Genomic DNA, 23,663 nt, shown 5'->3' on the forward strand with positions numbered 1-23,663 from the left:
CCAGATTCATATCCAAATTCAATTTGCATTCACAAATCATATCCAGATTCATACAGCAAATAGATATACAGATTCATACAAATCACAGATCACATTCACAGAACGACAATAATAGTATTATCACCAAACCATAATTTACAGCAGCTCTCAAGTTCAAGTCCATACATCAACATTGAAGAACAGCCCACACATGACATAAGCTAAACAAATTCAAGGTCTAAACACTGTGAGCTAGATTGTACAATTCTGGGAGATCAGACAACTTTCCCTTTTCATTGAAGAGTAGTCCATTTGGGGGAATAACTTCACGGTGCAAAAAGGAAAGCAAGTCTCTTACAACCTTAGCCACGCCGACAGTAGCCATATCTCTTCCTTGCGATTCATCCTTGATGTTGGATTTAGAAACCTGGAATGAAAGCAAAAGGTGCTTTGTAATAGTAATGTCATGGGCTGCAATAAAAAAAATTGAAACATAGACAATGATAGGGAACTTACATCCTCACGGTTGACACGACTCCATTCACATACATAATAACCGCACAGGACAGTACCAGGAGGTTGTTTCTGACTGGTTGAACATAATGATATTGACAAATTAGGCCTGTCCTCTGGATGCTCGCCGCCAAGATCTTTGTAATAAAAACGGTATGCGCTGCATATAAGAATACCATTGTGAGAATACATTTGCTAAGTTGTAAGTACAAGTGTAAAATAGTCATACTTCTGTAAAATCCTCAAGAAGTCATTATATGCATCCTTTTCCATTCTCAGCGAGTCGAAGACCATGGCTGTACCACTCTTTGGAAAGATCTTGATACAAATGTAGTGGTCACTACATATACATATACGAAAACACATGTTAAGATCACGATTGCCATAATTTGTAGTTCAAAACCATGTGGAGAACTTACTTAAAGTGGTGCGGAGCTATTATTAACTCCTTGCCATGTTGTACATGATTGTACATGGCTCGCCCGATGTATGCTGCCATTAGCCTCATTTTTTTTCTTTGATTCTTTTTGACTGCTCTCTCAAATTCATCATCATCAAGGTCTTTGTATTCTTCTCCATGTCTCCGAACAACTTCTTTGTAGCGAGCTTGGGATATCATCAATGGATCAAGAAACCCTGTCTGAACTTGTTTCTTCTTACCATCTATGTACTGCATCCTACATGTAAGAAGCAATAGTTGTTAGAATCTGTGCTGTACAAAACTAACAGACATTAAAGTTTAGAGGTACTTACAAGCAAAAGAGGGTTAAGTAGTTGGTTTCCATCCTTTTTCGATGGTACAACGACCACAGATCGTCAAAGAATAAATGCCGCACAGCATCTACATTATCTTTGCTCCAAAATGCATCATCTGGCACAACATATGAGAAGCCCTCGAGTTTGTGTTTGTTGCTAGCCACCATGTACCACTCATGCATTGTAATCTCTGCAGCCGACAACTTAGAAAGTTGCACCGTTGTCAAGAACGGCCTCCCATTCACAAATTTAGGAGGAACATCCTCCTTCTTGTATATCGGGATATCGACTTTAAGACGTAATGAATCTCGAGTATGAATCATTCCATCTTCTTCCCATACCTCGAGCTTGTCTTTTAATTGGGACCGTGTGCGTACTCCACAAGATGCTGATTCTGCTTTTGACTGATCTGTCATAACTCTCTTCAACCTTTCCAAGTAGCGTGTCACAACTTCTGCCGGTTTCTTGACATTGTCAGTGGCTATTTGTTGATGAATTTTCTTTGAAGTACTTGGCCCTGCAACATTGGTGTCAACCTTTGCTTCCTTTCTAATGTCAGCATCAACATTCTGAGGAACAATTCTGTCCACATCCCCCTCCTCAACTGCCTTCTTCAGAGGTGATATGACTGTTTCACTAGTTTTGTGGGAGGCCGGTGCTATACTTTCCTGCACCATGGGGATTGAACTATCTTTCTGTTGCATGGGTGTTGAAGTTGGTGTTGGTGTTGGTGACTTATGACGCGATAGCGGGCTTGAGATCAGCTCATCACCCAACTTAATGTCGCGTCGATGCCAAAGGACCAACTTATTCACTGCTTGCTGCAAAGTCATGATCCCCTCAACTGGATAGTCTATCTCCCAATCTTCACAACCACTATCTGTGATCTCTAGAACTTGGACCACAGCATAGAATGGCGGAACAGGACTATCATTGCAGCAAAGCAGTCCTGGTTTTACCACACCAATAGCAGCCTGTTTTGTTTTTGTCCCAGATCGATTGATTGGAATATGAAGACGGCAAGGTGTGTCCTCAACAATGAAGTCTACAGGGAACTTGGTGCCCGATCCCAAGCTTTGCACAGATCCTACACTGCTAGGGACTAGAGGTGGACTCATGGGGCCTGGATGCTGTTCACTCGGTACACATCCTGTTTCTTTCATTCTCTTCATTGCTTCACTAATAGCCTTCTGTACCCTTTCATCAATAGCCTCTTCAAGGGTCCTTTTCGCCTTCTCATGTTTCCTGTATGACGCTGCATACTCTGGAAATGCCTCTCTCCAGGAAATCTTAGAAGAGATTCCCCGAGCCCGTCCAGTGTGTTCAGGAGTGCCTAGTGCTGCAGTTAGTATGTCATTCTCCCTCCGAGGCTTAAACTCGCCCTTCTTTCTCTTTTCTGCATATTCTTGAACTTTTTCTGCAACTTCACCAACCAATTCTGGATTCAACAGTTTGCCCTCATTTGTCAAACCTGCACGAGCTAAGATCCAACGAAGAGCTCGCTCATCGATATCTTTTAATAATGGGTCCAAAGTGCCATTGGCCATAGCTTCCTCAATTATCCTGTTCCACTCCATTGCTTTAGGGAGATATCCGGTTGACCCGAGGCGATGGGGGTGTTTGTTCTTCTTTGCTCTCTGAGAATTAGTTTCGCTCAGCTCTATGGCCTTCGGTTCGGTCTTCTGACGAACAAATTCCTCCCACTGAGCTTGTGTGATTTTCCCCATTTTCTTCGGCGGAGGAACCCTGTTCTTCTTAACAAAATCCCTATTCATCTCAACCTTCCACCCACGAAACCTCCTGGCCATAGTAGAGAGCATCGACTTCCTTACTGCATCCTCCGTGCCTTTCGGGACCCTGAATGACTCTGACAACTTAGCCCATAGCCTATTGCGGGTGTCGGCATCCAAATCCTTCCACTTCTGAAGTGTGATTGGCACTATATCTCTGACAATAGCCCCACAGGCATTTCGGAACTTTGTAACCACATCAAGTGGTTCTTCAGGAAACCCCTCTGCATTGAGCTTTGTTATGTACATGACTGCACCGGCCTTCAGCTGATTGGGACCTCGTGGCCCTCGTTTCCGCTTCTGTGAAACAGATGATTCAGCCACCGGAGCTTCCTCTGTGTTTCCTGTAGAGCATGCCTCCTCTTTCTTCTCTTCATTTGAGACCTATATATTCAAACAATTGATAGCCTTTAATATATGGACATATCCTAGATGCTACATAATTTAAGTTATCAGGCTGATTTCTATTTACCTCCTCTTCGTTGGGAATATAGTCAGCATCAAGCTCATCTGAAGTTTTTCTCTGTCTCGGAGGTATGGGTGTTGAAGGATTGTCATCACTAGAATTATCCTCCTCCCCGCTGCCTTCACTGGAACTGCTTGATGTCTGCCAATGGAGTCTGGTCGCGTCTTCATTAGATTTGTTACAGACACCGGTCAAGTCCATATCATCCATCCTAGTAACAAATATAAGCACTGCACATCAGTAGAAAAAATTAAGCTAATTCTATGTAACTGAAAACGATGAATCAATGCAATTCAGATCAAGAATACATGCTATCTTAGAACATAAGAGGCAGTTCATGCTAACAAATAGAGGTTAACATAAGAGGCAGTTCATGTATTGTTATCATCTAGGAAGAACAACTGTATTCTGTAAAGGGCAGTGCACTAGAGCAGCATCTAGGAAGAACAAATGATGTACGTATATGTAAACTGTGAGGCAGAGAATCAACTACGAGAAGGCGAACAGGAACAGGTACAACCGTGGCTGCACTGGGCGAGGGGGCGGCGGCACTCGGCTTGGGGACGGCGGCCCTCCGCTCGGGCACGACGGCACTCCGCTCGGGGACGACGCCCCTCCGCTCGGGGACGGCGGCCCTCCGCTAGGGCACGGCGGCGCTCCGCTCGGGGACGGCGCGGCTCCGCTCGGGGACGGCGGCCCTCCGCTAGGGCACGGCGGCGCTCCGCTCGGGGACGGCGCGGCTCCGCTCGGGGATGGCGGCCCTCCGCTCGGGCACGGCGGCACTCCGCTCGGGGACGGCGCCCCTCCGCACAGGGACGGCTGCCGTCCGCTAGGGCACGGCGGCACTCCGCTCGGGGACGGCGCCGCTCCACTCGGGGACGGCGGCGCTCCACTCGGGGACGGCGGCGCTCCGCTCGGCTCGAGGATGGCGCGGCCCTCCGGCCGGCAAGGGGATGGCGGCGGGGATGGACACGGCTGGCGCGGTAGGCGGTTTAGAAAATTTTGTCTGGCGGCGCGCCTCCGGGAGGGAGATGAAAATTTTGTTTGGGGCGCGCCTGCGTGGGACACATAGGCATCCATCTGTTCACAAGCGCTTTTTCGTTGACGACCGCCTGTGATGTTGAACATCACAAGCGCTTTTTCCTTCCCGACCGCTTGTGAAGTGGAACATCACAAACGCTTTTTCCTTCCCGACCGCTTGTGAAACCACTTGCGATGCGCTTTTCCTTCCCAACCGCTTTTTCCTTCCAGTCCGCTTGGGATAACTTTTTACAAATTTGGGTCTTATGAAATTTCGTTTCAGAATAATCTGTGTGTGAACGTTGGATAAATCTTTTGGTACAATTTGTACATATCATATAGTGCATGAGTGTCGCTGCGTAGAATTTTCATGAATTTTTGAGTTCGGTAACTATTTAATTGTATTTAAGTGAATTTCTACAAGCTTCTTGAGAGTAATTCGAACTTGAACTAAGACTACGAACAATATATCTCAAAAAAATTCCTGAAAAATATATATTGTTTGATGTGTTATATTATTGACTAATTTCCAGAAAATGATCCAAAATTTAATTGTTTATTTACTAAAAAAGGTACCTTTGCTCTGTGTGATGGCAACAAATAAATCTAATAATATGGATATTTTGTCCAAAAAATCTATAACTTGACATGGCATCATACTTTAGGTTACTGAACTCCTAGAAAAAAAATCACTTTATTTAGACAAACTTGGAAACACATTTGTTCATAGGATCACAAGTAGGAGTCACATGGTTAGTATAAAGTCAACTAAATCAATGATCCTATGAACAAGTGTGTTTCCAAAGTTGTCGAAATCAAGTGATTTTTTTTCTAGGAGTTCAGTAACCTAAAGTATGATGCCATGTCAAGTTATAGATTTTTTGGACAAAATATCCATATTATTAGATTTATTTGTTGCCATCACACAGAGCAAAGGTACCTTTTTTAGTAAATAAACAATTAAATTTTGGATCATTTTCTGGAAATTAGTCAATAATATAACACATCAAACAATATATATTTTTCAGGAATTTTTTTGAGATATATTGTTCGTAGTCTTAGTTCAAGTTCGAATTACTCTCAAGAAGCTTGTAGAAATTCACTTAAATACAATTAAATAGTTACCGAACTCAAAAATTCATGAAAATTCTACGCAGCGACACTCATGCACTATATGATATGTACAAATTGTACCAAAAGATTTATCCAACGTTCACACACAGATTATTCTGAAACGAAATTTCATAAGACCCAAATTTGTAAAAAGTTATCCCAAGCGGACTGGAAGGAAAAAGCGGTTGGGAAGGAAAAGCGCATCGCAAGTGGTTTCACAAGCGGTCGGGAAGGAAAAAGCATTTGTGATGTTCCACTTCACAAGCGGTCGGGAAGGAAAAAGCGCTTGTGATGTTCCACTTCACAAGCGGTCGTGAAGGAATAAGCGCTTGTGATGTTCTACATCACAGGCGGTCGTCAAGGAGAAAGCGCTTGTGAAGTTCTACAACTCAAAATTTCCGTGTATCTCAAGCGGATTTTGGTTTATATCCGCTTGTGGTGTGTGTACATTATAAACTGGTTGGAATCGAGGTGCAGATCTGCCGTTGGCTAACAGCGCCGCCAAGGCTGCCGTTGGCAAGCTGCCGCCCCGTCCCTGCCCCGAGCGCCGCGACGTGGGACGAGCTGCCGCCGCCGTCCACGAGCGCCGCGGCCCCGAGCGCCGCGCCATCCACGGGCTGGCGCCGCGGGCCCCGAGCGTCGATTCGCGTCCACGAGCGCCGCTGGCCCGAGCGCCGCGACGTGGGACGAGCTGCCGCCGCCGTCCACGAGCGCCGCGCGCGGCCCTGAGCGCCGCGCCATCCACGGGCTGGCGCCGCGGGCCCCGAGCGTCGATTCGCGACCACGAGCTGCCGCCGCCGGGCCAGAGCGCCACGCCGTACGTCCACTACCTGCCGCCGTCCCAGAGCATCGCGCCGTCCAGGAGCTGCCGCCGTCCCCGAGCGTCGCGCCGTGTACGAGCTGCTGTCCCCGAGCAGAGCGCCGCGCGTCCACGAGCTGATGAACCGACCCCAAGCCGCAAGGTATCCTCATCAAAATTGTCTGTTGCTTTAGTTTATGCACATTCGTTCATGATTTAGTGATCGAATTCAATTAATTAGGGGTTTTTGTAGTTCATGGCATAGAATTTTGAAGATTGAGACTTCTGTCATGTACCTATCGATATGTTCTTGTTTCACTGTCATGTACCTATCGTCATATGGTCTTGAATTCAATTTACGTTAATCAATATAGGGATAGGCAATGGACCGAGGTTGGATGTACAATGTGCCAAGACCACATCCGTCGTACATTCGAAATGTCAGAAGCTTTATTGAAGCGGCCAACAAGCATGCGAATATGCGAAAAAGTAAGGAGATATTGTGCCCATGCATCGATTGTGATAATAAGGTAGCTTGGAGAGATACAGGAGCAATCCAATCACATCTGCTCAAAAGAGGGTTCAAAAATAATTACACGATATGGACAGAACATGGTGAGCTGGATCCGTGTGAAGTGCTTCGTAATGACGAAAGTGCTGTGGGAATGTTAGCTAAAAAGGATGGTAAAGTGGATTCTGTGGATGCCAATCAAGATTTTGTAGAATTTGATTGCGAAGACATGTTGCGCCATATGGATCCAGAAATGTTGAGTTCTATGGGATCACAGAAGAAAGATCTACCTAAATTGGAGGGTTTGGAAAGTGCCTCAAAAGAACCTTTATATGATGAATCAAAGGGCTGTGACAAAGAGTTTACTACACTACGTACAGTTCTTGAACTTCTTAAGTTGAAGGCTAGCGCCGGATGGTCTGATAGTAGCTTCACAGATCTTTTAAAATTTCTGTCCCAACTCCTACCAAAACCCAACAAACTACCAACCAGCACTTATAAAGCGAAGAAGCTTATATCTCCCATAGCTCTGGGTGTGCAAAAAATTCATGCATGTCCGAACCATTGTATTCTGTATCGTGGTGAGTTTGAGAACGCAACAAGATGCCCAGTTTGCAATGTCAGTCGATACAAGAAGAGCTACAATCAAGAGTGTGTGAGCAAAATCGCGAAGATAAATAGAAACAAGAAAGCCGCTATCGGACCTGAAATTGATGATGACACTCTTGATGACATGGATGGCAACAGGAGGTCAAAGATCCCAGCTTTGGTGATGTGGTATCTTCCAGTAATTGATCGCTTGAAGCGTTTGTTCTCGAACCCTAGGGAGGCTGAGCTTATGCGCTGGCATGCTGAAAGTCGCAAGCAGAATAACAAACAGATTCGACACCCTGCTGATGCATCACAGTGGAAAACTTTTGATCATATGTATCCTGAGTTTGCCAAAGAAATCAGAAATGTAAGATTTGCTTTGGGTACAGACGGAATGAATCCATTTGGTGAAAAAAGAAGTATACATAGCACCTGGCCCGTGACTCTGACGATGTACAATCTTCCGTCATGGTTGTGTCACAAAAGGAAGTACATTATGTTGACTATTCTTATTCAAGGTCCGAAAGCAGCTGGTGTTGATATTGATGTGTTCCTGGAACCTCTTATGGAAGATATGGCGAAGCTCTGGAATGAAGGAGTTCGAATATGGGATGAGTATCGCCAGGAGTATTTCAACCTAAGAGCAATTATATTTGTTACCATCCATGATTCTCCCGGGGGCGCCACACTTTCAGGGCAAAAGACCAAAGGAAAGAATGGTTGTGTAGTGTGCGTGGATGGAACTGCTTCCTTATACCTTAAATCATCCAAGAAGTTGGTGTTCATGGGACACAGACGGTTCTTGATGAAGCAGCATAAGTACCGAAAGATGAAAGAGGAATTTAACAATGAACTGGAAAGTGAAGGTGCACCGAAGCCTTATAGCGGGAAACTCATTTTTGAAATTGTAAAAAACATTCAGGTTGTATTCGGAAAGGGGAAAAAAAATAAAGGAGAAAAGAGAAAGAGAACTGACCCTTCAACTGACACAACTTTCAAGAAGCAATCGATTTTTTTCAAGTACCTCCCATACTGGAAGGATATGGAAATTTGCCACAGCATTGATTTGATGCATGTAACAAAGAATGTTTTTGATAGCATCATTGGAACCTTACTGGGCATGCCGAGTAAGACAAAGGATGGACTTAAGTCACGCCAGGACCTAGTAGATCTTCAAATCAGATCGGAACTTCATCCAGTGGATAGTGGCAAAGGGAAGCCTTACCTTCCCCCAGCTAGCTACAACTTGACAGTTGAGGAGAAAACAAAAATTTGCAAATGTTTGCGTGGGATCAAAGTGCCCACAGGTTTCTCATCCAATATCAGCAAACTAGTTAGGATGAAGGACTTGTCTCTATTTGGTTACAACTCTCATGACTGCCATATGATGATGACGGTGTTCCTCCCAATTGCGGTAAGAGCCCTCGAAACAGAGCATGTCAAAGTTGTCATCACACGTTTGTGTTACTTTTTCAATGCAGTGTCACAAAAAGTAATAGCTTTAGAAGACTTGGACTATCTGAAGGCATACATCATCGAGACTATGTGCAAGCTTGAAATGTGTTTTCCTCCATCATTTTTTGATATGCAAGTACACCTTATCATACATCTCGTGGATCAGATAAAAATATTAGGGCCACTATATTTACATCATATGTTTCAGTTGGAGCGGTACTTGGCAGTGTTAAAAGGTTATGTGCGAAATCGCGCTCACCCAGAGGGTTCAATCATGGAGGGATACACTACAGAAGAAGTGATTGAGAGCTGTATAGATTACATCAGAGATGGAACAATGATAGGTGTGCCTGTACCTAAACATGAGGGTAAACTATGTGGGAGAGGGAGAATGGGCAGGAAAACTTTCCGCGTCGAGGATTACAAGATAGTACATTGTGCTCATGGTAGTGTACTACAACATCTCGCGATAGCCGAGCCTTACATTGAGGAACACCTAGATGAGCTTCGTAAAGAAAATCAGAACCGCACAGAGGACTGGATCATGAGGGAGCACAAACATCGTTTTAGCGAATGGTTAATGGACAAAAACATCCCATCCGGAGACTCTTTGGAAGAGAAAACAATGAGGAATTTGGCTTCTGGACCATCGTGTTTAGTGACATCATGGCAAGCATATGACATCAATGGGTACACATTCCACACTAAATCAAAAGACATGAAAAGTGTTGTGCAAAATAGCGGTGTTCGTATTGATGCTTTTGACCTACAGGGACAGAAGACCACATATTTTGGATTCATAGAGGAAATATGGGAACTTGATTATGGTCCGAGCTTGAAAATACCCTTATTTAGGTGCCAATGGGTACAACATCCCGGGGGGGTGACAGTGGACAACTACGGACTCACACTGGTAGACTTAAAGAAAGTAGGATATAAAGATGACCCGTGGGTTCTCGCCGAATGTGTTGCACAAGTGTTCTATGTACTCGATCCATCAAATGAGAAGTGCCATGTAGTTATTTCTGGAAAGCAAAAAATTGTTGGAGTTGAGAATGTGGGAGACGGAGATGAGGAATACAATAAGTATGAAGAGATGTCCGTCTTTAATGGTCCTGAGAGAATCAAGCGTGTGGAAAAGAAAATTGATAAGAACTTGAAGCCATACATGCGGAAAAATGGTAGTTCATGAAAAATTGTATAAATCATATTGTATTTGTCATGTGTCCGATCGACTATGTATTGTGGTTACCAATGAATTTAAAATCTCTCAAGTTCTCTATGTGTGCTATTTAAATTCATTCACATATATATATGGTGATTTTCTACTAACAATATAAATGCTCATGTTGATGCTAAAGGTCACGGTTAACTGATTTGTTTTGCCTATATGTGCAGCAATGCCCAGGAGAGGTCTCAGCTAGAAGGATCATTTGTTGGAGCGTATTATAGTGTTACATATTAATTTGTTACTTGTAGATTATAGAAATTTCCATTCTGTGATTCTGTATTTATCTATATTGGACTTGAAAGAATATCGATTCTGTGATTCTGTATTGATCTATATTGGACTTGAGTATATTTCATTCTGTGATTCTGGACGAAGGGCCTCTGTCTATGCAATTTTACTCGGTTTGGTATTCACATACAAGCAGTTCTATTTAGCTTGACCGCTTGTGATACGTATCCAGCGTCACAAGCGTTCCCTGTTACAGACCGCTTGAGATATGAATCCATCACAAGCGGTTAAGATTCTAAAACCGCTTGTGACACATGTCCCGCATTACAAGCGTTTCGTATTACTGACCGTTTGTGATTTCAAAATTATATCACAGCCGGTCAGGTTAAAAACCGCCTGTGATGGTGATAAACTCACAAGCGGGTTGTCTTATAAACCGCCTGTGATGTTGACGCGGATATCGCATGCGCTTTTTAATTTCGGACCGCTTGTGATACTTAAACATCACAAGCGGTTTGAATGGCCTGGCACATCTCAAGCGGTTTTACAACCTAGCCGCTTGTGATGGAAAAAGGCTACCGCTTGTGTAGAGCCATATTGTACTAGTGTCTCCTCCAGGAGAGAAGCAGCAGTAGGCATCGGTGCCCCGATGTCGTCGTCGGAATCGGAAGCCGCAGGCTTCATCTCTGACGCAAAGTCCCTTCCGGTGTCGGCTGAGTATGTGGTTCACAATGCTGATGGTGATTGAGGAATTGGCTGTGGGAAACTAGAACGGAGGGCCTTGAGCCGTTCCTTTTAGACAATACTAGTTGATGGAGGGCGCCTCAAAAGGAAGAGACTAAGCACATGCAAAGTGCAAAGCAAAGCAAAACGCTTGCTTTATTTGTCTGCCTTCCTCTCTCCTTGTAAGTAATGACGTGCGCTTTAGCATGCATTCCTTTACAAAGACCTTAAGGAAGTCTGGTAAAACATAGTAAAAGTGCAAAAGCAGCTTGTAGCTCTGCCGGCCAAGTAAGGCATCTATATATCCTCTAATCGATGACCGAGGGGCTTTATTCCCATCCTAGCTAGCTTTTCCACGAATCTATCTGCCATGAAATTTGCCCTGTAAACTAAATAAGCAGAAGACGTTCTAAATCGTGATCCATCGATACTAACAGACTGCTGTTGTGATATATAGGGCGGCGGTCCAATCGTACATGTTACACTTGCATTGACGACTCGTAATGAGCTATAGATAACTTTCTATAACTGTGATTTTGATGATTGTGTGATAATATAGTCAATAGAATTAATGAGTTTGTGAGCTTAAGTTTGTAGGATTAAGTTTGTAGGATTTCTAGTTCTATGGATGGAGTCCAATTCATATATAAGATGATCCAAACTGCAGTCAAGATGCCCAAGTTGCAGTGAAAATACAGAGTGCATCGGTAGTTCAATTGGCGACTAAGTGCAGAAAACTAAGTAGTAACGGTTGAACCGACGCTATAAGAAGGGAGACGTCGGTGCAACGAGGAGAAGGCATTGCGATCAAGTGGAAGTGGAAAAGTGCCAGAGGCATCGGTTGAACCGATCCCTTTAGTCAAGCGTCGGTGCATTGGTAGTTTACTGATGTAGAGCATTTGGAGTTGGAGAAGCCTGGAGATCTTCGGCACCGGTTGAACCGACGATGCGTCGGTGCAACGACGGAAGCAAAAGCAGGCGTGGTAGAAAGATATTCAATGGCTAGTATGCAGATTCAGAGTGACCGGTTAAACCGACGGTTGTGACCGATTTAACCGACGCTTTAGGCTTTTCGGCAGAAAAGCAATTAATGGCTAGCCTATATAAGGTCTCACTCCGGGTAATTTGAGGTTGCTGAGGTTTGTGTGAAGCACTCATATTCTGAAGAAGTTCTCCAAGCCAACCACCTCATTGATCACATCCTTAGATTTAGCACAAGCTTTGTAAGTGAGAGTGCTAGGCTAGATCTAGTTAGAGTGAAAGTGCAAGGTGCAGTTGCCTTGTGTGCTGGTTCTTGAGTGAACCAAATCTTGTATCTTGGTGTGCCGGGCTTTTGGAGTCTTGGTGGCTCGCTAGCAAGTCAACAATCCTCCGGCTTGGTGTAGAGCGGTGACGACGGCTTTGTGCGGGGGACGTGGAGACCCCTTCCTTCGCGGAGAAGCTCCTTAGTGGAGACGGCATCGAGGTGACACCAGGGACTTGGCGAGAGTCTTGGTGGCTAAGCCTTGGTGGCGAGTCAAGAAGAGTCCCGCAATAGATTCGGTGACCGGGAAGCAATACTCTCAGTGAGTGCTTCAACAACGTGGACTAGAGGTGACTTTGTGCCTACCGATACTACGGGATAAATCTTTGTATCAAAAGTTTGCTTCCCCTCATCCCCTTTCTTTAGTCTTCCGCATTTCATACTTGCAATCTTATACGCCTTTACATTTATAGGATGAGGTTTTGTCACTAGAAAAACCTACCCTAGTTGCACATCTAAATAACATGTTCTAGTTTATATTTTGTGTAAACTAATTGACCCGTAGGTCAAGGTTCCAAGAAAGGCCTAATTTACCCTTCCCCTTCTTAGACTACGAGCACCAATTCCTTTCAAACTTATTTATTCTAAGAGGAAGTGTTAGAATCTTTGGAATAAATGTACAACCCACGTCTAAGTAGGATTGTTTATTCTGATCTTTCTTATTTGTTCATATTTTAACATAATACAAACATGGATATCGTTGACACTCAAAATTGACACGTACCAGGAAAAGCGAGATACGGTTAAGGTTAAAATAACCGACTCAGTTCTAACATTCACTATTTCTGCAAGATTGGCATGTCTCTGCATTTTTGCAGGCTGTGACCATCATATTTGGATATTTGGGCATGATTTCATTGGAAAGGCAAAGAATATGGGGTCAAACTATGAGCTTTAAGTGCTCAATCATGACGAAGCCCTCGCTAAGGTGATTGAAGCGGATATATGGATCGTCTAATTTGAAGCCCGGTTTTGGAAGTTGGAACATCCATTTTTTACTGGTTAAATTCGAAAAAGAAGTTGTGGGTCAGTTTTAGGTCATTTCTAGTGTGTATTCGACTTCTTATGGAAGCAGACCATTCCGCCTTACGTATATAAATAGCTAAGGCCGATTGGAACGCATCTAATGGAATCAAACAAATATGTATTTATCTTTTACCTTCTAAATCCTAATTTCTCTTCTAGTCCCGTGTAGTTGTTCGTCTACTGATCTATGGTATTCTAGGCTCGCTAGCCGATGACCGGCGATGTCCATGCCGTGATGGGATCCCTCTTGAGCGAGAGCATATATCAATGATCTTTCCTAGTTTGTTCGTAAACTAATTATTCTTTGCCACGTAAATGCATTGGTTATCCTTTACTGGTCTAGTCATCCTTCACCGTGTAAGCATGTTAGTTATCCCTCTTGCATGAGCGTTTCACATATTTCTAGCCAAGCCTCCGTTCCAAACTATAGGTAGTTTTGACCTTTCTAGGTACAGAATTTTTTCTATATATTTAGACATAGCGTATATCTAGGTGCATAGCAAATACTATATATTTAGGAAAAATCAAAATTACCTATAGTTTGAAACATAATTTGAAACTGAGGAAGTAGAATGGAGCCAGTGGACATGTATCCACCGACCAATTGCTGCTACTCTCCATCAGGCCTTCAGCCATTTTTTATAATATTAGTTGATGATGCGACAACTATTCCATCCAACATTCTCTTAAAAATGCAAAGATAAATACTTTGTCCTGCTGCTTTCATTAAGTACAAATACTTATCCTACTATAGGAAGGAACGAACCATGCATATGCAGAAGTGCAAAGCAAGACAAAACGCTTTATTTGTCTATACCTTCCTCTCCATGTGATTAAAGACGTCATGACGTGCGCTTTAGCTTTCACAAAGAACGTAATAAAAGTGCAAAAGCAGCTTGTGGCTCTGCCGGCCAAGTAAGGCATCCTCTAATCGATGATCGTCATGGAAAACTTTATTCCGATTCCTTGCTTTCCGGACCAAGCCAATATTTCACATTTAGTAGCAATATGATCGTGCGTTGCTAATTATTTGCTACGGATGAAACCATATAAATACTTGCTTAGCATACTATAATATTAAAAGTAAATTATAGAAAATATGATATATTATACAGTGTGTATATATATATATGATAATAGTAATTTTTTATTATAACTAAAAGAGCAATAATCTAGTTGGTTAAGGATGTCAATCTTTTCCGATTTCACTCATCAATCACTAATTCTATATGGTTTCGGATCTAACTCTTATATGGTTTGGTTTCCGATTTCAATCTTCTTTTATTCATGGACCGGCCATTATCATGGGTCCACCATAGCGGATGAAAGTCTATGGCAGATAAGGAAACGATCCTCTTTCTAAAAAGTAGGTAAAACTATATGCTGCACGCATTTTGCTTTTGCTTTTCCTTTTCCTTCCAGCTATATTGTTTTAATAAAGTAATCCGCCCAACTTTATTCATTTCCAACATCAGAAGCAGTCATGCATGGCCCTACCAACTGATGTTTTTAGTCTATTAGAATGATATGATGTAGTATTAAATGTCATTTTAGCTTGTCTAGATACGTAATATTTCCTTTGTATCTATCTAGATATAACTTATATCTAGATGCATAACGAACATCATGTACTGTAATTTGGAACGGAGGGAGTACCACGTAAAAACCTTTATTGCTACAATCACGAACATTTGATTTTTTTTTTCACATACAATGTTTTTTTTTATAATGTTGCAACGACGACGGTGGAGGCAAACTTAGGCAACGGCTACGTCATCGGCGAGCGATTTATGGAGCTTGCCGGGGGTGCTCTGGCAACAATATAATAGACCTCGATCACTGAATCACCACGCTCTTGGTTATACTGATCTACGCTTGTGTGGTCATCTCAGGTGACTTCGGAAGGCAGCTCCAGCTTATTCCGAAGTCAAGGTCGGCCCCTACGGCCAGCTGAAAGCATGGAGCTCGCCGTCGGCGCCTCCGAGAGCGCCATGAGCTCGCTGCTGGGCAAGCTCGGCAGCCTCCTTGCCCAGGAGTACACGCTCATCAGCGGCGTCCGCAGCGAGATCCAGTACATGAACGACGAGCTCGCCAGCATGCACGCCTTCCTCCGCAAGATCGGGCGCGCCGCCGCGGCCGGAGCCACCCACGACGAGCAGACCAAGGACTGGATCGAGCAGGTCCGCGACGTCGCCTACGACATCGAGGACTGCGTGGACGACTTCGCCCACCGCCTCGGCCGCCAGCCCCGCGGCGAGGGCCTGCTCGTCAACCTCCGCCGCACGTGGTACGCCATGACCACGCTCTGGGCGCGCCGCGACATCGCCACCAAGATCATCGACCTCAAGAACCGTGCGCAGGATGTCGGCGAGCGCCGCACGAGGTACGGCGTGCAGGACCCCAGCAGGCAGCCCAACTCCGGCCGCAGGTCCAGCCGAACGCCAGCCCGGCCGTACACGGCCGACCACCTGCAGTCACCCAACCCGCGGCTCGTCGGCATGACGAAGCCGGTGGGGCAGGAGGAGGCCGTCGCCAACCACGGGGAATGGCTCGCGGAGGCGCGGGCTGACCAGAGGGTTCTTGCCATCGTCGGATTCGGCGGGCTCGGCAAGACGACAATGGCGTTAGAGCTGCAGCGGGTGTTTGGGGAGAAGTTCGAGTCTCGAGCGACGGTGCAGGCGTCGCAGAAACTGAACCTTGAGTCGCTGCTGAGAGAGATTCTGAAGCAGGTCATGCCGCAGCAAGAGCCCGAGCGCAAAGGTGACGCCCGCGGCGGCGGCGGCGCCGCCACAGATAGCCGTACTGATGGGATGCAGAGGTGGACCGTGAAGCAGCTTAAGGAGAAGCTCAAAACACAACTCGAGCAAAAGAGGTGAGCGATCATGCATGTATTCATGTATTGTTTTCAGGATCCTTACATGTTCAAGTGTTCAGCTATAATGTGATTAGGCGTGGAGTCAAAGCCAGACAGTTTAAAATGAAGTAGAACCAACCATTCATCAAAATGGGCACGAGTCGGATTATCTCAAACTGATATGTGCCATAGTAGATGTCGACTTATCAGTAAACTTTTTATGATTTCGGGGATTATCTTAAGTACTACTGTTAGATTCACCACCACATGGAAATAATAATTACTACTTCTCATGGAAACTGCTTACACATAACCCTATTCCTAATAATATATGCTGACATATATCTCGAAATAAATAATGGCACAAAGATTTGTATTGCTTGGAGATTACATCAACATCAAATTGAAGCAAAAAAGACACAGAGAATAGATGTAGTGATAATGTTATCAATAACAAGTACAGTAATAATGTTATCAAGTGACCCACTAATTTTATCTGCGCATGTTGTCCTAACAGGTACTTTCTCTTAGTGGATGATGTATGGTCCGTATCTTCATGGACAAATATATGGGAATCTTTGCCTAAAAATCAAAATGGTAGTAGCATAGTGGTGACTACAAGGTTCAAGTCTGTGGCCAACACCTGCAGCCATCAACAAGGTCGTATCCATATGCTTAAACCACTCTCTTATGAGGAGTCCAAAAAACTGTTCTTTGAAATTATTCAAGATCAAGATCCGGGGCAGCCCAAAGACACAACTGACAAATCAAAAATCAACAAAGATGAGTCCCAACACACCTTGGGGGATGATTCCAAAAGAACCAAGGAGTCAAATGATACCCAAGAGGATTCTAGAAACACTAAGAAGCAGTCCAAAAACAGCAGGGAGGAGTTGTCAAGAAACATCAATGGAGAGGAGTCCAAAAGCACTGAGGATTCAGATGAATTTATGAAAATCAAGGAGGATATTATAAGGAACTGTGGAGGTCTTCCATTGGCTATAGTTGTAGTAGCAGGGCTCCTAGCCCGAAGAGACCTAAACAATGTGAGCCATTGGAAAACAGTGAAAGAATCTCTAAATTCAGAATTGGACAAGAACCTGAACCCTGAGGGAGTGACGCAAATTCTTAATCTATGCTACAACGACTTGCCAGCTGATCAGAAAAATTGTTTGTTGTACTTGAGCATATTCCCAAAGGGCTGCAGCATAAACAGGAGGCGTTTGACAAGGCGATGGATAGCTGAAGGTTTCATTGTTGAGAAGGACGGGAAAACTGTTGAGGAAGTTGCTGAGGACACCTTTAATGAGCTCATCAGCAGGAATATAGTTCGGCCAGTGGACCACAGCAGCAACGGAAATGTGAAGGCTTGCCAAGTTCATGATATGATCCTTGAATATATTTTGTTTAAGTCAAGTGAAGAGAATTTCATCACTGTAGTTGGAGGCCACTGGCTCACACCAACACCAAGCAACAAAGTCCGCCGCCTTTCACTGCATAGCAGCAATCCAGAGGATGCAAAAGACAAAATAGAAACCATGAACTTGTCACATGTCCGGTCATTAACAGTGTTTGAGAATTTACACCAGCTGCCTTCTTACTCATTGAAGTCTGGAATACTACAGGTGCTTGATCTGGAAGGTTGCAAGAGCTTAAATACTAGTCAGCTGGACAAATTGTGCAAGATGTTTCATTTGAAATATCTGAGCCTACGCAGGGCATACATCAAGAAGCTCCCAGCAGAAATAGGAAAACTTCAATATTTGGAGACACTGGATATTAGGGAGACAGACGTGATGGAGTTGCCTTTATCTGTTGGGCGGCTCCAAAAAATGGTCCATCTGCTTGGTGGCAATAAATCCACCCGTCGTGCCTTGAGATTCACTGAAGTAATTGCAAAGATGACAGCATTACAGACACTGTCAGGGATTGAGATAAGTAAGAGCTCAACTCCAGACCTTGGAAGCATGCATAACCTCACCAAACTGAAGAAGTTAAGCATCCTCAATATTAGAGACCTTCATGCAAACAGCCAAAAGTATGATGATTTACTCTCTGCCATTGAGTACCTTAGTGGCTTCTCACTAAAGTCTCTTGCAATTGATGATGGTTTCACTGGCTTTCTTGATTCAATTGAGGATCTATCCACTCCCCCAAAATACATCCACTCACTTGAGCTTTCTGGCAAACTGACTCGTGTGCCTGGATGGATCAAGGAGCTGGAAACTCTTGAGAAGTTAACTTTGTCATTGACTTCGTTGGGGACGGATATGTTTCTAGAACTTTCCCAGCTTCCTTTGTTGTTTTCTCTCACATTTTCAGTAAATGCAAAAGGACAGGATCACAATCTCGTGGAGATTCTTCATAAGAACACAATGGATTCAGGAGGCAAGATCTTTGTTCCGGCTGGTGGATTTGGGAGTCTTAAACTACTCAGGTTCTCATCACCGGTGATGCCACTGCTGAGCTTCCTAGAATGGGCAATGCCGGCGCTTCAAAGACTAGAGCTACAGTTCAGGCTACTGGAAGGTGCTTATAGTCTGGAGAACCTTAAAAGTCTTCAGCAAGTGCACCTTAGAGTCAGCCAGAAGGCTTCTGAAGCTACCAAGGTGAAGGTGTCTGATATCAGGACTTCAGTAAGTAAGCATCCAAATAACCCCACAGTGGTAGCTGATGAGTACTATGAATGATCAAAGCTGAAAGATTGTTGTATTTTTCATCCTACAAGCAGCAGTATCTGCAAGAAGCTGTGTTGTGTGAACATGCATGTTATTTTTGAGTTTGAATAATAGCCCCATTGGGCTGACTGTCTTGTGTGCAAAATCTAAACCAAGTTCTTGTAAGTGTCCCAGTTGCTGTATGATGTGTGGCGATGGCGTGATGAGTGTGAATCTTTTAACCTTAATTTTTCGTTTCTGTGGAGCTCTATCGTTTTCTTTCTGACGTTTTGTAAAATTTTGGTTCTAGAATCCTACTCCGTATGAGATGCATGCATCTATTCTATTCCCAAGAAATCAGGATTGAGGCACGAATACCGATGGATCAGCACTAACAGCAGGAAGGATCAAATGCTTCAAATCCGTCCCACACTACTGATAACCCCCCTGCCTGGCAGTTTGCAGTTTCTTTCCTCCTATTCATGGTAGAACTCAGTAGAAAACGTAGGACGGTTCCTCACGCCTAACGCACTTCACCACGGTATTCAGCAACTAATCAGATACTTACGCGGGGAATGGCATATCAAGATTGGAAGAGTTGCAGATTACCAAGGCGATGAGGAGCGCGAGAGGCGGGCACGGCGGCGGCGGAGCTGACGACCGCTGCCGACATCTCACGCGGAAGGTGGAGGCGGCCAGGGAGGAGCGTCACCAGCCGCCTCATCTTGCTCGCCCACCGTGGTGGAGATTCCAAGTCGGAGCCGGTGGTGACCACGCAAGCCCCAGGCGATGGCAGCGGCGGCGGCGGCTACCGGCGAGCACGAGGGGGGAACCACTAATATCTGTGCCCGTATCCGCGCATGCAAAACGTATTTTGTGTCGCGCCATAGAACCCGTGTTCACAGCACGAAAGCGGCTTTCGCGACGCTTCCCACGCACCCTCGCTTCCTCCCAAGAGGCGGCCCCGGGGCTGAGGCGGCGGGCTCGCCAGTCGCAACTACGAGATGCTCACTCGCCAGCGCCACGGCCGCCGCCGCCTCCTCGACCTCACGCGTCTTTGCACCTGCGCCTCGCCAACCCAGCATCCCGCTCCCTCCTCCGCCTCCTCCGATGCCGCCCCCGACGCCTCGCCCGGCGGCCTCGACCCCGCCGCGCTCGCCCCCGACGACGCCATCGCGGCGCTCCCGGCCCTCGCGGGCTCCGCGGCCGCGCTCGCGCTCTTCCGCCGCCTCGCCGCCCGACCGGACCTCCGCCTCCTCATGCGGCTGTACGCCACGGCGGCCACCGCCTTCGTCGCGCGGGGGAACCTCCCCATGGCGCACGAGGCGATGCGCGCGATGGTGGCGGCGTTCGCGGAGGCCGGGCGGCTCCGGGAGGCCGCAGACATGGTGCTCGAGATGCGGAGCCACGGGCTCCCGCTCTGTGTCGAGACGGCCAACTGGGTGCTCCGCGTCGGGCTCCGCCACCCCGGGCTCTTCGAGCGCGCGCGCGAGGTGTTCGACGGAATGACGCGGGGCGGCGGGGTGCGCCCCGACGAGCGCAGCTTCCGGGCGCTCGTCCTCGGGTGCTGCCGGGAGGGGCGCTTCGAGGAGGTCGACGCCCTGCTGGTGACCATGCGGCAGCGTGGGTTCTGCCTGGACAACGCGACGTGCACGGTGGTCGTGCGCGCGTTCTGCCAGCAGGGACGGTTCAAGGATGTCTCCGAACTGTTCAGGTGGATGTCGGGGATGGGCACGCCGCCGAACATGGTCAACTACACGGCATGGATTGATGGTCTGTGCAAAAAAGGCTACATCAAGCAGGCGTTCCATGTGCTGGAGGAGATGGTCGGGAAGGGGCTGAAGCCGAACGTGTACACGCACACATCGCTGATCGATGGGCTCTGCAAGATTGGGTGGACGGAGCGGGCATTCCGGCTGTTCCTGAAGCTTGTTAAGAGTAGCTCCTACAAGCCGAATGTGCATACGTACACTGTGATGATCGGAGGGTACTGCAAAGAGGGCAAGCTTGCTCGAGCTGAGATGCTGTTGGGGAGGATGGTTGAGCAGGGACTGGCACCAAACACAAACACATACACTACGCTGATTGATGGTCACTGCAAAGGAGGCAGCTTTGATCGCGCATTTGAGCTTATAAATAAGATGAAGCTGGAAGGTTTCCTGCCCAATATTTACACGTACAATGCTATCATTGGTGGTTTTTGCAGAAAAGGACAGATTCAAGAAGCTTACAAGGTGCTCCGAATGGCAACTAGTCAGGGGCTGCATCTTAATAAGGTGACATATACTATACTGATAACTGAGCACTGCAAACAGGGCCACATTACGTATGCCCTAGAGTTGTTCAATGGAATGGCAGAAAATGGTTGCGATCCAGATATAGACACATACACCACCATCATTGCTGCATATTGCCAGCAAAGGCAAATGGAACAAAGTCAGAAGCTGTTTGACAAATGTCTTGCTATAGGATTAGTGCCAACAAAACAAACTTATACCTCAATGATTGCAGGATACTGTAAAGTTGGCAAATCGACCTCAGCTTTGATGGTCTTTGAGAGGATGGTTCAACATGGATGCCTACCTGACTCTGTAACTTATGGGGCCCTAATAAGTGGGTTATGCAAGGAATCCAGGCTAGAGGAAGCAAGGGCATTATACGAGAGCATGCTTGATAAACATTTGGCGCCATGCGATGTAACTCGTGTCACTTTGGCTTTTGAGTATTGCAGGAGGGAGAAAACAAGCATTGCTGTGTCATTCTTGGATAGACTGGACAAACGGCAACAAGCTCACACAGCAGATGCGCTAGTTAGAAAGCTCAGTGCTCTGGGAAATTTGGATGCTGCTAATCTTTTCCTTAAAAATGTTCTGGACAAGCATTACACTGTTGACCATGTAACTTATTCAAGCTTTGTCAATTCATGCTATAACAGCAATAGATATGCCCTAGCTTCTGAAATATCAGAAAAGATCTCGAAGAGGATCTCTAACTTTCAGAAAAAGGATGCCACAGCCATTGCTTGATTACTAGAGTAATCCAAATTTTGTCTACCAACGCAGCAGAGAATTTCATAGTAGTTCTCAATGCTCCTTTTTAGCAGAGCTGCTATGTCAATCAATTAGCGGTAAATGATATGTCAATCAATTTCTAGTAATGCTCAATGCTCATTTTGCTCCTTTTTATAGGTTTTACCAGTAGTACTTTGTCCAAATTTTGCTCTTGCATACTTGTTGATCTTATAAAATATCCAGATCAAGGTCTACATGACCAGATAAATTCATGACTGAACTGGGTTAGAAGTGCTTGGCGATGGTATGGAATCTGCTTTTGCATAAACTATATGAGAAGAAACAAGGTAAGTTGTTCATAAGGTGAAGAAATTGTGATTTCCTTGGCATTTTAGTAACTTCATTTCGGCCTAATTTTAATTTGTCTGATGCAACTCCTGCGAATGCTTTTGTTTCTACCAGTCAACAGGCCTTTCTTAAATACTTTGAAGATATTCAATGCTATATAATACATCTGCATTTTGTATGATGGATTTAAGGTTTGTTCTTTCCCCGCTGTACCTTGTTATGAAGAATATACTTCATTTTATGCTATTTGAAACTTTAGACGTGTAGGTTCTGTTTATCTGTATTCTACTTTCTACAGATGTTATTCCGTTTATTTAAACCTGTGTTCAGTGGTTCAAGCTCCTAAGATTGTTCTTGGTATTGTAACAGTAATGCTGCTGTCGCATTCATGCTTATCTTTCACCATACAGACTTCGACCCTAGCTCTGAAAGTCAAGCTGGTTGGAAATCAGCGAATTTCCTGCAAAAACTGAGATCTAGCTAATTACAATAATATTATGAGTAATATTATGGAAATAATATTATTGATGACAGCATCCTGAAAATCAGCGGCAGACCTATGTGTAGGCCAATTGAAATCTCTTAATGATGCGGCTAAACTGATTCTTAGGAAGGAATAAAATTGCACATTTAGTGCTATTGGCTCCTTGATTTTACTTCAAACTCACTGCTGAAAATGGAGCAAACCTGATCGGTATGCTCATAACTTGGGGACACTCGTCCCCAGTTAGATAAAATTCAGTGACTGCGGGTGTTCCTGGGAACTCTTGGTAGCTGCCACCTAGGCAAAAACATTGATCCTCCGATGTGGGGATCCTCCACAGTTGGTTGAGATGTTTATGTTGTCATTACTGAACATATTTGATTTTGAGCTTGATGTGATCATTTTTTGTTTTGACCGAAAGATCCCTATGATCATTGTTTGTTTTTTGTATTCCTTACATGCTATTTTTTGTCGTAACGAAACTCACGTTATCAAGGTTGACGCCATACAATAATACTCTAATATCTCAAGTTTTCTTTGTTGGTTGCATCTTTATTTGATTGCTCCATTGCACTGGTCCTGGCACATGTACAATTTAATCATATTTTTGTTTAAAACTGTTAGACGGCACACTGTGGACAGAAGTTCACTTCAGATAATTGCTGAAGTTTTTGTCTTTTTAGGCTAAATTCTGAATGGAATTGTTTTTTCAAGGTTTGATGTTTGGGAATTTCTAATAATCAATAATACACACATCAGAGAATTTCATTTACAAGAGTTGTGCACTCACGGTGGACTGGTTAGA

General features: G+C 45.0%; 3 protein-coding genes across 4 annotated transcripts; all 3 read left to right on the plus strand.

The window, feature by feature from the left end:
• The first annotated feature begins 7,101 nt into the window (after positions 1-7,101).
• LOC112872327 lies at positions 7,102-10,185 on the plus strand. The gene has a single exon (XM_025935430.1). It carries the CDS (start codon positions 7,102-7,104, stop codon positions 10,183-10,185), a length of 3,084 nt encoding a protein of 1,027 aa, XP_025791215.1.
• Positions 10,186-15,158: 4,973 nt separating this feature from the next.
• Positions 15,159-19,222, plus strand: LOC112902758 (disease resistance protein RPP13-like). Its single transcript, XM_025971929.1, has 3 exons — positions 15,159-16,376; positions 16,876-17,102; positions 17,298-19,222. The coding sequence occupies exons 1-3, from the start codon at positions 15,463-15,465 to the stop codon at positions 19,046-19,048; spliced, it is 2,892 nt and encodes a 963-aa protein (XP_025827714.1). The 5' UTR covers positions 15,159-15,462; the 3' UTR covers positions 19,049-19,222.
• A 653-nt stretch (positions 19,223-19,875) lies between these two features.
• On the plus strand, positions 19,876-23,628 carry LOC112902750 (pentatricopeptide repeat-containing protein At4g19890). Of its 2 annotated transcripts, XM_025971915.1 has the most exons (3): positions 19,876-22,142; positions 22,270-22,373; positions 22,489-23,628. In XM_025971915.1, the coding sequence occupies exon 1, from the start codon at positions 20,020-20,022 to the stop codon at positions 22,039-22,041; it is 2,022 nt and encodes a 673-aa protein (XP_025827700.1). In that variant the 5' UTR covers positions 19,876-20,019; the 3' UTR covers positions 22,042-22,142; positions 22,270-22,373; positions 22,489-23,628. The 2 variants fall into 2 exon arrangements, with proteins under 2 accessions (XP_025827700.1, XP_025827699.1); XM_025971914.1 differs by having other exon boundaries at positions 22,270-23,628.
• Positions 23,629-23,663: the final 35 nt, after the last annotated feature.

Source organism: Panicum hallii, chromosome 8 (genome assembly GCF_002211085.1).
Source record: "Panicum hallii strain FIL2 chromosome 8, PHallii_v3.1, whole genome shotgun sequence".
NCBI classification, from domain to species: domain Eukaryota; kingdom Viridiplantae; phylum Streptophyta; class Magnoliopsida; order Poales; family Poaceae; genus Panicum; species Panicum hallii.

Excerpts from the sequence above, each read along its gene's own strand:
- LOC112872327 (XM_025935430.1), top strand. The coding sequence starts at position 7,102 with ATGTTAGCTAAAAAGGATGGTAAAGTGGATTCTGTGGATGCCAATCAA.
- LOC112902758 (XM_025971929.1), top strand. The coding sequence starts at position 15,463 with ATGGAGCTCGCCGTCGGCGCCTCCGAGAGCGCCATGAGCTCGCTGCTG. Across the intron at positions 16,377-16,875 it reads ACACAACTCGAGCAAAAGAG|GTACTTTCTCTTAGTGGATG; the intron begins GTGAGCGATCAT and ends TTGTCCTAACAG. Across the intron at positions 17,103-17,297 it reads TCAAGATCAAGATCCGGGGC|CAGATGAATTTATGAAAATC; the intron begins AGCCCAAAGACA and ends GCACTGAGGATT.
- LOC112902750 (XM_025971914.1), top strand. The coding sequence starts at position 20,020 with ATGCTCACTCGCCAGCGCCACGGCCGCCGCCGCCTCCTCGACCTCACG.